Source organism: Coffea eugenioides, chromosome 10, assembly GCF_003713205.1.
Source record: "Coffea eugenioides isolate CCC68of chromosome 10, Ceug_1.0, whole genome shotgun sequence".
NCBI classification, from domain to species: Eukaryota; Viridiplantae; Streptophyta; class Magnoliopsida; order Gentianales; family Rubiaceae; genus Coffea; species Coffea eugenioides.
This window is the reverse complement of record NC_040044.1, coordinates 36,511,116-36,526,435: the sequence shown is the minus strand read 5'-3', so window position 1 is coordinate 36,526,435 and position 15,320 is coordinate 36,511,116. Positions and strand designations below refer to the sequence as shown.

At 34.6% G+C, this 15,320-nt stretch overlaps 1 protein-coding gene across 1 annotated transcript; it reads right to left on the bottom strand.

Moving 5' to 3' along the window:
* Positions 1-12,492: 12,492 nt before the first annotated feature.
* On the bottom strand, positions 12,493-14,011 carry LOC113750789 (protein FAR1-RELATED SEQUENCE 5-like). The gene is made up of 3 exons (XM_027294732.1): positions 13,799-14,011; positions 13,382-13,462; positions 12,493-12,564 (listed from the first exon to the last, which is right to left on the bottom strand). The coding sequence occupies exons 1-3, from the start codon at positions 14,009-14,011 to the stop codon at positions 12,493-12,495; spliced, it is 366 nt and encodes a 121-aa protein (XP_027150533.1).
* Between the last annotated feature and the right edge of the window lie 1,309 nt (positions 14,012-15,320).

Sequence of the window (15,320 nt, the reverse complement as noted above, 5' to 3'; positions counted from 1 at the left end):
TTTCTTAAAACTATGATATGATAGGCCAACTATATCCCTAAATGCTGAAGACAAGTGCTAATCACACTCTCTCTGTTTGGATTTGACTGTTTTTCAAAAACTAGTTTTTCATTTCAAAAGTACTCTAAAAAATAGTCTAAAATTTTTTTAATGTTTAAAAAATATCCCAAAATATATTTTAAAAACTCTTCTACTCTTAAATATCCCAAAATATACTATAAAAACTCTGTTATAGTAAAATTTTTCAAAAACACCCTCAAAACAGCTAATCCAAATGGATGAGATCCAAACAGAGATGTATGCATCCGAACAAAGATGTATGCATCCAACAGCACCTCTTTTTATATGCCTCCAACAGCTCAATTGGCATCACTATGAATCCCCAGCACTTAACCTGAGAGAGAAATTGCCTTCATACTCATTACAAAGGATGAGTTTCAAATACCACTAATCTAAATATAAGTCACCTTTCCTGGTACACAACAGGGTATTTTATTAAATCGTAATAAAAACCATCAATTTCACATCAGAATGCACATAAATGATAGAAAGAAGAAAACCACAAGCAACCAGTAATAGAATAAAGCTGCAAGCATATTACTCTAAGCCAACAAGAGCTCATCTTCATATTCATGAATAACGAAATTTGCTCCCTTTTTTCCTTAGCACATCAACACCCAACAAACCTACCAAAAATCATCTCGAACACAAATTATCCTAATTAAGGGAGGAAAAAAGTCCAAGAAATATTGCCAATGAAATACTCTCAACTCAGGATAGATCTGACAAAAACACATACAAATCATAAATTCAATCAATCAGAGACATAGAAAGAAAGACCAGAACCGTACAAGACATACCAACATCAAGAAAACGTATGAACAAAATAAATCAGCCACAGAACAGTTTAGAAAAATAAAGGATACATACCTTTTAGATGATAAAACAAGTCTAACCAATTCAACCATGATCAGATCAACTAAAAATTGCCATTCATCTAATTATATTTATTTTCTCTTGCATATTTTGCTATTGTTTTTAGATTTAGGATTTTTCTTGCATATTTTGCTTTTTTCCCCCTTGATTTAGGTTGCAGGTTGAAAGAGAGATAAAAAAAAAAGAAGTGGCTGCAGAGGCATTATGATTAAGATTAGGTTGAACGTAGGAGAAGTACTGTTTGACTTGGAACGTTCTCAAGTACAGTTTTACCCATGTTTGACCACAGAGGTATTGTTGATACAAAAGGTTGTTTCCGAGATTTCATCCTGCAACAGCTTTCTGTTTTAATTATGGGGTCCCACATTAATTCAAGGATGAATAAGAGGTAACCTTCTAATTTAATTCTCTTACCGTTATTGAAAATACATATGATTCATTGAGGAAGTTTTAAATTAGAATTCAAAGGTAACCTTCTAATTTAATTCTCTTACCGTGATTGTAATTCAATATGATTCTTGTGTTTGCAAATCAATACGATTCTTCTCCTGTATTTGCCAAATGCGAGATTACACATTCAGAGTATTTGCCCAATGCGATTACGTATCAGAGTATTTGCCCATGTAATCTTGAATTAGAAGTGCACCTTTTGAATCCAAATGACTTGTGATAAGCTCTATCTTTATTATTCTTAGTTTAATTGATATCACGAATAGTCCCAATGATTTCTCAAAACTTTCTGATGTATTTGTGTTTTCAGAGTAACTTTGAAAATGCCGAAGTTTCATACAGTTTCTAGGAAACCAAAAAGGTGTGATAGAGACCAAAAAAATCGCATTTGCCTGCAGCCACTGCAACCAAGAGTATGCGATCTCTTTGACTGAGGCGGTAGAACACACCAAGAAGTGTAAAATGGTGGGGCAAATCGTATAGTAACTTAGCCAAAGAAACCTCAGAATCAATTGCTAAAACTAAGCAATTATTGTCCTCTTAATAATAGGAGAAAGCTGCTACAACTAGGGCTGCCGCTGCTCAGGAACGAGCTTGTGCACATAGAGGGCAACAGCAACAACAACAGGCCCCGATCGTGTGACAACAACAGCAGCAAGCAGCCATTGTGAATGGTGATCTTTGCCTTGAACTACTACTTTGACACAGGTCTAATCAGTCAGACATTAGACTTACATTCTTACCTATTTTAGTTAATGCCTGGGACAGCTTTCACACAAACTCACAAGAGTGTTTACTCTTGTAAGTTGAAATCAGATGCTGAATTTCAAATATATCAACTCTAAGAAAGAATAGTTTAGGCAAAATGTATACCTTTGCTCTGATTTTGGATATTCCCTCACTGAGCAAAGAATAGATCAACATTACTTCTAGTCAGATACATATCCAGAAAAGATCAACTTTGTCATGCCCCAAATTTGTGATAAATAATATTTTAATAATAAAAGCATGTACAGATATTAATGTTACTTCTATCCACTTAAATAGAGAGATAATGCTACAAAAAGTAAGAAATATGGCTGGAATTATTTATGTTATCAGGGTTGAGATTCACCCTACAATACAAAATGCATCGTGTACAGTTGAGATAAAGAAGTGTACATCAAAACATTAGTTTTTAGATTTGTCAAATCATTAATTTTTTAAAAGGTGTTGCCAAATTATTAATTCCTTAACGTAAGGTTAAGTGATTCTAGTTGTACATGCGTGTAATCCTCATCAGTCCAATAGTTACTGTCTTAAAATTTAGATAGCGTAATAAAATCTTAAGCACACAGATCATTGCCAAACATGGTAAGATGATGAGAGTTACTAACCAGATTAGTTGGTCATAAATTGAAAGAGTCATTGATCTTGAAAACTAACTGGAGAGATATTTCTTGAAATTGCCACTAATACTTGACATATGTTTTAATTGTATCTTGGCAATAGAAGATTTGAATAATAGCCATTGTTTGAATTTGATTGCTTGATGTGTTGTTCTCATGCTTGAGGACAAGCATGGTTTAGGTGTGGGAAAAATTGATAGGTCATAATTTGTTGCTAAATTTATAATTATTTTTTCCTTTGATTTTAGCCAAATATTATTTTAATTGATTGATTCTACTTATATTTGGTTAATAGTGCTAATTGTAGGAAAAGGACCAAAACGTAATTAAAAGTGATAATTTTTCAGTTAATTTGATGGTGGTACATTCGGGACCTACATTCAAGGCCAGAAAGACGGGATTGATATTGGACAGTCTCTCAATCCGAGTCAACTTCCTAATTTGTTAGCTGCCAGGACTCTCCTTATTTCGGGGATCATTCTCAAGGAAAAGGAAAGTTGAAGGAAATTGATTTGTAATAGAAATCTTTTTAGGAGTTGGATTGGTAGTAAAAAACCAATCAATGAGGTAATTGAGAAAAGATTCGTGAGACATCAATTCATGATCTTTTTTGCTAGAGACAAGAAAGCCGGATCCCGCGTAATGATAAGTTTTAGTTTTTCCTTAGGAAGCTAAAATAGAGGAATTGAGAGGGACGGCCGGCAGAGTGGTTTTTCTTTGTCTTCTACTTTTTCCTTTTAGCCGACTTTTGGGAGGAAAAACAAGGGAAAAGCTTGGAACAATTATTTGCATGGCTTGTTCTCCATTAATGGAGAACTAATTTTATACTTCTAGTCAAGAAGACAACTGAAGATTTGGTTCTGCAATTACTGTGAGATCGAATTTATTTTAATCGCTTCCTCATTTATTGGTATTTATATGCTTCCTGCTTTCAATTGTTATAGCTCTGGTGTATGATTGATTAGTGCGCAATAATTAATTACTCATATAGGCTATTTTGCTAAATAGGGGTAATTGAATCCGTAATTGCTCGTTATCTCTATCCCTGTAGCAACTGGCATAATTGGATTTATGTCAGGAAAACATACGATCTAATTTAAACAAACCCTCATATCATGTTTGTTAGTTAGGATTGGACATTTCTAATTCTTAATGCAATCTAGGAATTAAATTCTACGGTCGTATTTAGGGTTATTTTTGGGTTAGAGAAATAGTTAACGGTAGTACCTAAACTATCGAGAAAGTAAGGAAAGGTTGGTTGTTTATCGCGTGTATGACAACTATAACCAATCTATTAATAAATGTGGAATTATCTATGAATCGATGATCAGTGCATGAACCATTTCTGAAGTGTACTCTTGGCTAGAGTTTCCCTGATTATTTCTCCCAATTAATTATTTTGCACATTTAATTTATTTAGTTAGCAATTCATAAGCATTTAATCCTAAAACCCCCCATACTTTGAACTCTAGAAGAAACGAATTATCCCCAATCCCTGTGGATTCGACCCTACTCACCGCTATATACAAAATCTGTATTTCTCTTGAGTAGGTAATTATTATTGCACAGGTTCGGCCTGTCAATTGTCTTTATTCTCTTAGTACTTTTAGCAATTATGAAGGGAATGAAATGGATTGTTGATTCTAAGCTTTTCTCAATTTACACTTGAAAGACACTTCCTTTGACCTCTTTAATAAGAGCGACCAATATGCTTCTCATCATTACATATAAAGACCATATGTTTGTTTTGATATAATTCCAAAAAGCAAATTGATGAAAGTCTCATTAGCCTTAAATCTATTGCTGCTTTTATTATTAAAAAAATAACCCTTAAATCTATTGCTCAAAAAAGTATGATGAAATATGAGGAGGCTAAATCCTTCAATATTCATTTTGTTTTTGTTTCCTGCGTCTTTCATTTCATAGTCAATTTAGTCTTTGAAAACTTTCATCAAGAACATAAAAAAGGTCATTCTACAAAGACAAATAATCTATTTAGATCTATGATTCAATTTACCCCCGCTGCATGGCTCTCAGCCTCAAAGTCATCTCTCTGCTGCTACTATTACTAGCCGAATTAGCTACCATAATTTGAAAACTCCAACTTCTGATAATGGATTTTGGAGCTTTCAATTAACTAGGTGCGTAGGGCTTGGAACAGCAGTATTATTGGCCGAAAAAACAAGGAAGAGTCTCCGCTCAGTTTTTGCCGATGCAAAGCCCATGCCCTTCGTCAACATAAACTCTCAGAAACATGTCAAGCCACCCTAAATACAAGGTTATCCATGAACATCCTAAATGTTCATGGATTTCAAATCCAAATCTTTCTTAAGGTATCCAAATAAGTTGAGAAATTTGGAGGAGGATTTGAAATCCAAATCCATCCAAATCCCTCAATCGAAATGCACCGCTTATGAATCTGTAGAAGTAAATGAAAGCATACATATTGAAAACTAAGTAGGAAAAAGAATGAGGAGTTGAGCATTGACATATTTGCATCTTTTTCACCATAAAATATCTATATTAAGCAAAAATAGCAGATTAATCTATGCTTGTGTCTGGAATTAGTTCACGATTAGCAACATAATTGCCTTTGCTAGAAAGGTTTATGAAGTGACATAGGCATATTAGTCTCTTTAAACTAAACCAACGCAAAGGGAAAAAGAGGGATATTGAAAAAAGGGATTGATAGGTTGAAATTTTATCATTTATTTTATTATTAATTTTCCCTATTACCTGACCTGATGTGGATTAATTGTTGGATTTTACTCATTTTTAGTATTTTGTATTTATTTCAGGGAGTAGAATAAAAATATAATAACAAGTGCCAGAAAAGGAGTCCAAGTAACAGAGCTTATCCTAGGGGCATTGTTGGCAAAGGAAAGCTTTTGCCCATTTTGGTAATTGCTGAAGAGGAGAGGACGGCTAAATCTTCTTTTTCCTGGGAGCCGCCGCACAGTAGGAGGCATTAGATAGAAATTAGAATTAGGAACAGAGAATGAGCACTATCCTTTGAGCTTTGCTTTTGACTTTTCAACTTTCATTTTTTCTTAGTAGTTTTTTTTCCACGCATGTCAGGAGCAAAATTGGGAGAACTTTTTACTACCTTTGAGCTTTTAGCAGTCTCTTTTCCTTCTTCGTATGCCAGACGAAGTGAAAACAATCAATTACCTTTTGTAGCTTTGCCATCTTTTCCATATTCGGACGCATTTGAATTTTCCCAATTTCGAAGGACGATGGCTTCTGCCTTCTCTTCAATTGTGTGTGGATTTTTTGCATCAAATATGAACTAATTTCCTCACTCTAGTCAAGGAACAATGTAGGCTTTAGTTTACTTAAAAATTATGAGATCGATTTAATTTTATCTTTTCCTTTTATTTATTGGTATTCGCATATTTCTTGATTGCAGTACTTATATTATTTAATTAATTGATTGTCTTGGATCCGGATAATTAGTTAATTTGGTAATCTATTATCAATTAGGGCATTAGATCCGTAATTGTTTAATTGCTCTGAATTAGTGACAACTGGCATGATTAGATTTGTATCAGGGGGATACGCGGGCTAATTTAAAATAACTCTGGTAGTGTGTTATTTGGTTAGAATAGGGCTCCTCTAGTACGTAAAACAATTGAAAAATTAAATCTTACGGGCGTACCTAGAATTATTTCTCAATTAGAGTAGTGATTAACGGGCGTACCTTAATCACCAACAGTAAGGAGGGGTTAACTGTCATCGCTTATTTGGCAGTTATAATCTATTTATTAATAAATAATTGAAATTGCCTTTGCATCGATGATCAATTAGGTGAACCATTGTTGAAGTATTTCTTGGCTAGACCTTTAATTATTATTACTCTAATTTTAGTGAATTGTCATTTAATTATTAGTTAGTTATTTATTTTTAATTGAACTCCTTTGATTGTCATCGTTTATACAAAAATACCCCCTTGTTACTGTGGATTTGAAAAGAAACGAATTTTTTCCAGTCCCTGAGGATACGACCCTACTTGTCCTGTTTAGAAATCAATAATTCATTGTGAATAAGCAATCCCATTTTGATATATCGGGTTAAGTAAACTCTTCGGAAACAGGGTGAATCAAGTAACCCAATGCACACCTAGAGTCCCTGCTCCAGTACTCAGAATTGGGTTTTAATTATTTTAATTGGCAACTAGGTTTATTTTATTATTACACAGGTATCGGCAACTTGTCAGGGGTAGGGGAAGGGAGGGGAGGAAACCTATATACAATTCATAAACTCAATATAGGAAAAGAACGGAAAAAAAGAGAGAAACATTTCACAAACTAATTGCCTCTGTTTGGATTAGTTGTTTCTGGGGATATTTTTGAAAAATTTTACTGTAGACTAGTTTTTAGACTATATTTTGGAATATTTTTAGAATATATTTTGAAATATTTAAGAGTAGTAGAGTTTTTAGAATATATTTTGGGATATTTTTTAAACATTAAAAAAAATTTAGACTACTTTTCAGAATACCTTTTAGAGTACTTTTTAAAAATTTTTATAGTATTTAAAAAACTAATTTTTGAATCCAAACAGAGATGTATGCATCCAACAACACCTCTTTTTATATGCCTCCAACAGCTCAATCGGCATCACTATGAATCCCCAGCACTTAACCTGAGAGACAGATATTGCCTTCATACTCATTACAAAGGATGAGTTTCAAATACCACTAATCTAAATATGTCACCTTTCTCCGTACACTACAGGTTATTTTATTAAATCATAATAAAAACCATTAATTCACATCAGAATGCACATAAATGATAGAAAAAAGAAAACCACAAGCAGCTAGGAACATAATAAAGCTGCAAGCATACAACAAGAGCTCATCTTCATATTCATGAATAACGAAATTTGCTCCCTTTTTTCCTTAGCACATCAACACCCAACAAACCTACCAAAAATCACCTCGAACACAAATTATCCTAATTAAGGGAGGAAAAAAGTCCAAGAAATATTGCCAATGAAATACTCTCAACTCAGGATAGATATGACAAAAACACATACAAATCATTGATTTAATCAATCAGAGACACAGAAAGAAAGACCAGAACCGTACAAGACAAACCAACATCAAGAAAATGTATGAACCAAATAAATCAGCCACAAAACAATTTAGAAAAATAAAGGATACATATCTTTTAGATGATAAAATAAGTCTAAACAATTCAACCACGATCAGATCAACTAAAAATTGCCATTCCTCTAATTATATTTATTTTGTCTTGCATATTTTGCTATTTCTTTTTTAGATTTAGGATTTTTCTTGCATGTTTTGCTTTTTTTTTTCCGTAGATTTTAGGTTGCAGGTTGAAAGAGAGATAAAAAAAAAAGGAGTGGCTGTAGAGGCGTTATGATTAAGATTAGGTTGAAAGTAGGAGAAGTACTGTTTGACTTGGAACGTTCTCAAGCAGGGATACGGGGCAGGAGCGGTCATCAGGCCGACCGCTCCTGAACGGTTTCCTCACAAGACCCAACAAATGGACCACAATAAGCCAGGTCAAGAAGGCTTCAGTAGGGCTAGAACGATGCCGTGTTGAGGAGAAACGGGAAAAATAAAAAGAAAAAGAGTTGACGGACCGTTTCATGAAGTGTTGGTCCGTTACCGCCCAAATGAATCCTCCAAATGAAAAGCTAAGTTGCGCTCCCTCCAAAATAATTGTTCATATTCATTAATGCAAAATTCTACAAAACAGAGCAAGAAAGAAAAGCAAAGGCAAAATAACATTGCAGAATTAGAAATTGCCAGGTAGTATACAAGGGATAGCAAGAAGTAGTAGAAATAGAGTGGCTGCGAAGGAAAATCAGGGTGAGGAGAAGTAATAAGTAATGGCAGAAGGAGAGAGTTTAGGATTGATACTCAAATATCAAAAGGCTTGAGAAGGTGAACGGGAATTGTGGAGTACAAGGTTGGGAGATCCGGAGAAAAGATAAAACAGAAGAAACACAGGTAAGAAAACATCAATAGTATCAGATAAATTGTGGATCGATTTGACTTGTAGTTATCTTTTGTCGTATACATAGTTGTGAACAAATGGCTGATTATACTTGTTGCAGTTTTGGTTGAAGTAATTGTTTAATACAATGAAAAATGGATAATATATTGGAACCTTCGGTTGCACATAATAGATATTATAATTACCAACACGGGGAAAGAAAGGTACTGAAAATTTTGCACACCAAGTGCTTGCAAAATTGCATGCATGGGTTGGGGGTTGTTATGGTTATTGTGCGTGAAATTGGTGTAGGTTTTGTTACATAACAGTGATTGAGTGGAGATTAAACATGATATGAGCTTCTAAGATGGTACATACTGTTGACGGAGACATACAAAGTGAAGTGAAATGGTTACAAAATATTTCATTTAAGGGCGCCGTAGGAGAGAAGATTATAATACGCTAAGTAGGAGAGAAGATTATAATTTGACAGTAGCAGGTAGAAGTATGTCAAACTGTACAGTTTGGCATACTCAATGTGGAAACAAGTTTATAAGTCTTGATAGGTATTGTGTTTACACATCATATTGGACAAATCATTTATGCAATGAGTCACTAGTAACACCTTCAGAATGGTATGTAAAATTGCCCCAACAAATGATGAAATTGCAAGAATGTGATTGTCACTCCACTAGAATTGTATACTAGCACAATACTTAGATAGACAAGTTTATTGCATGGAACTGAATAAGTAAGAGAGTAGGTTATAATTTGACAATATGTGGCAGAAGAAATAACAAATTGTGAAGTTTGGCATACTCAGTGTGGGAAAACGGTTACGAATCTTGTTAGTTATTGTGGGTGCACATCATGTTGGATAATTGTTACACGCAGTGATTCAGTAATGACAGTATTAGAAGTGTTATGTAAAATTGGCTGAACATACATTGAAATTGTTCCACGGATTTGTTACTTTATTCGTATTGTTGAATACCGTGATAAATAAAGGAGAAATTGATTGCATCAATCTTGACAAGTAGGAGAATAGATTATGATATGACTAAATTAGGCATAATTAACAAGAAACTTTGCACGGTGGCAAATAAATTGTGAAAAGAAGATTACTAGTATAGTAATTGTTGTGGTTGGACATCATGTTTGATAGTTGCCAATGAAAATTCAATCTTCGTTGTGACCATTTTATTTATTGCCATAGAACTTACTGTTATAAAACCTATGCCAGTAGTACAAATGTTAAATTAAGAACTGTCATTAAGATGTAGTTTTACTGTATATACCTGTACTATTTTCCAATCTTGAAGCATGTGGCTCATTTATGGATTGGTAATGTCGTGATGTAACTGCAGGCTGAGTTAAACGAGTTGTATAAAATTGCTGTTAATAACCAATGAAGGATATTAAAGATTACAGAAATGCTGTGTTCTCATATGAGAGCAAAAGCTTCCACTTCTGGGTCTGAAGCATTGGACAAAGGAAAAAAATCTATATAGGAGGACTATACAATGCACACGACTCCTGATACCGAAGAAGAGCTGGAATTTCAATCTGCTGTAAAAGAGGGCAACGATGAAGATGATAATGCTAATGAAATTGATGCAAAAGGGTCTGAAGAAGAAGAGCATAATGCAGCGCAATATGAAGAAGACAATCCAATTACGGGGACAAATATTGAAGCCAGAGAACTCCCAGAGCTGAATGAAGATGTAATGGACATGGAGAATCCAATTTATACTTCATTAGTCGTGCCTGATAACATCAGTCAGGGATTCCAACAAGGGGCCACCATAACAACAACTGAGCAAGGAAGCAACAGTGTGTTTGAAGAGTGTTACAAAATAGTTATTGAAAAGTTATGGTGTGTTTGAAGAGTGTTACAAAATAGTTATTGGTAAGTTACAGTGTATTTGAAAACTGTTACAAAATAGTTAATGGAATGTTAAAGTGTGTTCAAAAATTAATACAGTGGTGTTTGAAGACTGTTAATTACAGTGTATTTGAAAACTGTTACAAATTGGTTTACAATTTGTTACACAACAATAGATATGAAATCATATGAAATACATGTTCTTCGCTTTTTAGGAGGCCTTGATATTGAGATAAAGTACAAGTCTACACGTACAGCAAAGAAGAGCACCGTTCTACAGTCAGCCGAGTACATTCTACCAGCACATGTGACAGTAAACCTGTATGATAAAAATGTAACTACATTCAAGATTGTAACATCGAGCTTTGTAACATAATCAACTTGCTACTTCCAAATATTATGTTTATTGAGCTTAACAAGATTGTATGATCCATGCGCTGCATGTGAGTAAACAGATTCCATTCCCGTGATGTACTAGTTGGCCTCATATGTGTTGGGGTCTGATATTTTACCATATTAGAGGGTATTGTGGACTATAAAAGGACCCCCTTGCAAGTGTATATCCCTTACACAGACAAGACTCCAGTTTGTTTGTCCCCCTTTCATTTTCGCTTGTATTATTATTCAATTTCACACTTCCAATTTCTCTTCTTATTAAAGGGGCAATGGATCTGTGTACTCGATTCATTTTTTGTTATCTTCAACCTCCCTACAATAGGGATTACAGCCTCATCAATACAGTGTTCAGTTTTAAACCAAGTCTTGTGAGCCAATTAAACGCATCCAGGTTTTCTTGATGTTTGGGAAGATCTCGCTATTTTAATGAGATGTTCGAGAAGGCCTCGCTACATGCAATGTTGTAGGGTTCGAAACGATCATCTCTATATTCTCATTAGACATTTAATAAAGTGTCTAAGAAATTTAATGTGTCGAGGGGAGGAATTATTGTTGGTGCCAAGGGCAATTGCACAAACAAGAGAAGAGGAAAGGTTCATCAGACGTTAACTAACTGTAGTATCACTAGTTGTAACATCGGAGAATATCATTAGTTGTAAAATCACTAGTTTTAACTAGAGAAGATGAAAAGCTGCCGATTGCCAATTCATTAGTTGTAATGAATTGTAACATATACCTAACTCATTGTAACTCAATCTGTACATCTTGTTATGACTATTTGTTGCATTTTAAATATTAGTTACCCCACTTTCAAATTAGTTGTTCCAACGAAATATCATGTTCTTCTGCGAAACTGTTACTTGGCATGTGGTCGTGTGGAACCAATTCGAGACGCCAATTATAACTTCATTTCTATACTAAAGGAGTAATACCTATTGAAGTGCCTGTAATACTATCTGTAATACTCATCATTAACACAATTATAAGTCACATGTCTAAGTTTTAACATAGACGAACATGACAAGGTGCCTGTACAAGCACATCAATAAGTTGTAACAGTTCATTAACTTCTTGTAACGTACATATGCAGCATTCCCTGGTAGGGACGACATGACTGCATTTAGTAAATGTTCGTCCACGAACACCACAAATCTGGTGCTAGACACCTTCATGTCTGAAAAATCTGGTGTTAGACACCTAATGTCTGAAAAATCTGGTGCTAGACACCACAAATCTGGTGCGAGACACCTAATGTTTGAAGTAATTTTAGAATTACAATCAACAAGTATAATTCATTGAGAGATTGTACATTAAAACAAGCTTACAATACGGAACCGATCGAAACTGAGTAATATCTTTTCTGGACAAGTACGAACATCAGTAAATGAGGTGAACTTGGGGATGGAGAGCAACGAACTCAATTGTTTGGAATAACCAATTGTTTTGTATTCATAAAAATTGTAGGTACACATCATTCATCAACCTGCAACTGAGTGGAGTTGATGTGAGTAGTTAGTCGCAATCCATAGGTGTTATTTCTTTCCTGAAATACGTAACGATGACAAATCAGTCAATACAGTTAATGAAACATACGGTTAATGATATACGCTGTCGAAGTATCCAATTAACAAAACACCATAAATATATGGGATAATGATAAAATCTTGTCACCTGGGGTGATGGTGAAAATACATGATATGCATTCTTATTACAGTGTGTTGAAATTGCTGTACGCTCCCCCTACGTTGTACAATATAATTATTCATCTGTCAACAACTCATTAGCAATGCCTATATTGCTCAGTTCCAAAGTTAAATTGGACTAGACATTATAAAAAAAATAATATTTTAGACCATTAAGATATCTCTAACGGAGTTATGTTTGAAAAATATAGAAAATTTGGGATGCATCCATTCTGTAGGAACACTTCTATGAGGCCCCTGATTAGCCAATCGGTGAATTTTCGGATAATACAAAACAATATGTCATTAAAGCATTATATGTTAACTACAAAATATGCATACTTCAACAGCGTTCGGGTGTCCACCATTACAATTAAAGAAAAAGTAGTTCTACGATACGAAAAAAGGACCTTATTTTATCTACTAAATATATGCATACCGTTGGACTTTTCTCGATTTCGGGAGCAACAGTGTTTGGAGGGCCATTCACTGACTAACTTATCGAATGCGTCTACGAGTTTTGTATGGGTCAAATAATTATATAAAATAGACAAAAAGGGTATATTATGAGGGATGTCAGCCGTAACAAAATTATCACACAATGTAACATCATCATAACTAATTGTGCTGTAAGAAACATCCAAATAAAAGTTAAAGCCATGCTCATTTTATACTAACCGAAACTGAGTCAGTTGATGAACGGTATCCCATAAACATGTGTTCATCAAATGAAACCGATGTCGACTCCAATTCTGAAACCTGTATTATTGACACGACAATAATGTTATTTTATAGTGAATGGTACTTATGGATTAGTTAATCGTATAACGATAACATTGTTGTAGCATAAATATTTACCATCATAGTTATTGGATCCTTACCGTAGTCTGTGTAGTTCTTGACAATCTAGATTTTCTTTTTAATCTATCAAATTTATCGATCCAATTTCGCATCACTTTACTTCTCTTCCCACTGGTACGTTTTTTAAATCCTCTTGCGACTACTGCCTCTCCAATTTCATTTAAAATTTAATCTTATAATGTTCCTCCACATTCAGATCATCTTCGTCAGCGCTCGTGTTCTCTTTGGCATCACATCACCTTCGTACTTGCGCTTCACACCTTCCTTGCAGCAACTATATCTTCTATACGTGGTCACGCCGTCTTTATCTTTATTCAGATAGTCTTTGCGTCTACTAAAATCCATTTTAAAGGCATATTTGTTGTAAAACTTGTACGCATCCTCTTCACTGTTAAACTCCGTTCCTAACTCAGGGATCCTATCTTCTGTCAATTTGCTGCAATTCATTATTTATGCTCCTACCAATTATGCATCAAACACCATAATTTGTAACACTTCATGAATTGTATGTACATAAATGACAAGATAAATGCATATTACCATTCATAATGTGTTATGAATCATATATTACTCGTATACCAAATTCTATTATTACGTTTATCAATATGATTAATGAATCACATCACTTTACTTTTACTTTAAGACAACGGTATTATTTATGTACTAATAGAACTCCATGTACACTAAATTATATGGACTGTAATGTATTGGTCACACGATGTAAGTCTATTTTAACTGTATGTATATCCACTCTGCTGATTATATTTAGGTTCTAAGTTCTTTAACTCACTGGATCTTATGTCATTCGTTAATGACAAGGGCCTAAGCCAATTGCGCATTTTCTACTATTTCTACATTTTGAGGGCCAAACAAGTATTTTCTACTCATTGTAATATATTTCTTACATCATGTAATTAACTTACAACACTAAGCACACCCTTTTATTATTTACATATATGTCTTTTCTTCTGCTTCACCTCAATGAACTCTACGCCTCTATTTTATACACACTGTATGGTCAGGAGAAGGGTAAACTAAGGTTGCATGATGAGCATAGACCAACTACATATTACTCATTTAATACACTGTATTCAGTAACGTTACCTTGGTCTTCACCATACGCTTTATGTTTCACCGAACTCGGAGAGCGCAGTTGCTTCTGCTATTAAGTTGCACGACAAAATCTGGCTTCGTGAGATGACGAATTTCCTCTGTTTGCTTCTACCTTGCCGCCTGCCTTGCATGCATTCAAAATGGATACAACACTCTCATACCCAGCTTCAAAATACATACAACACTCTTACTGCACTGTTTGCTTTCTTCTTTATTCACTCAACACTATACCCCAACTGTCTCCACCCACTTTTCTGTCAATTGCTACCTTCAGCAGGACGCCTCCTCTCTTCCCTCAGTTTTGTTTTGTGCGGCTCTCTACTTTTTTGTTTGCTTTCTTCCTTATTCACTCAACACCATACCCCAACTCTCTCCACCCACTTTTTTGTCAATTCCTACCTTCAGCAGGATGCCTCCTCTCTTCCCTCAGTTTTGTTTTGTGCGGCTGATTCAAATTTTCAACTTGATTTTCAAAATTGAAACTCTTCCGTTTGGTCCGTCATATTCCCGTTTTGGCTAAACATTTTTTTTTGGAACGGCGTCGTTTTTGGGGTCTGTTGAAGGCTTCCTGACGTGGAATATTTCTCGCCTCACATTTGGGTTTTGTGAGGAGACAGTTCAGGAGCGGTCGGTCTGATGACCG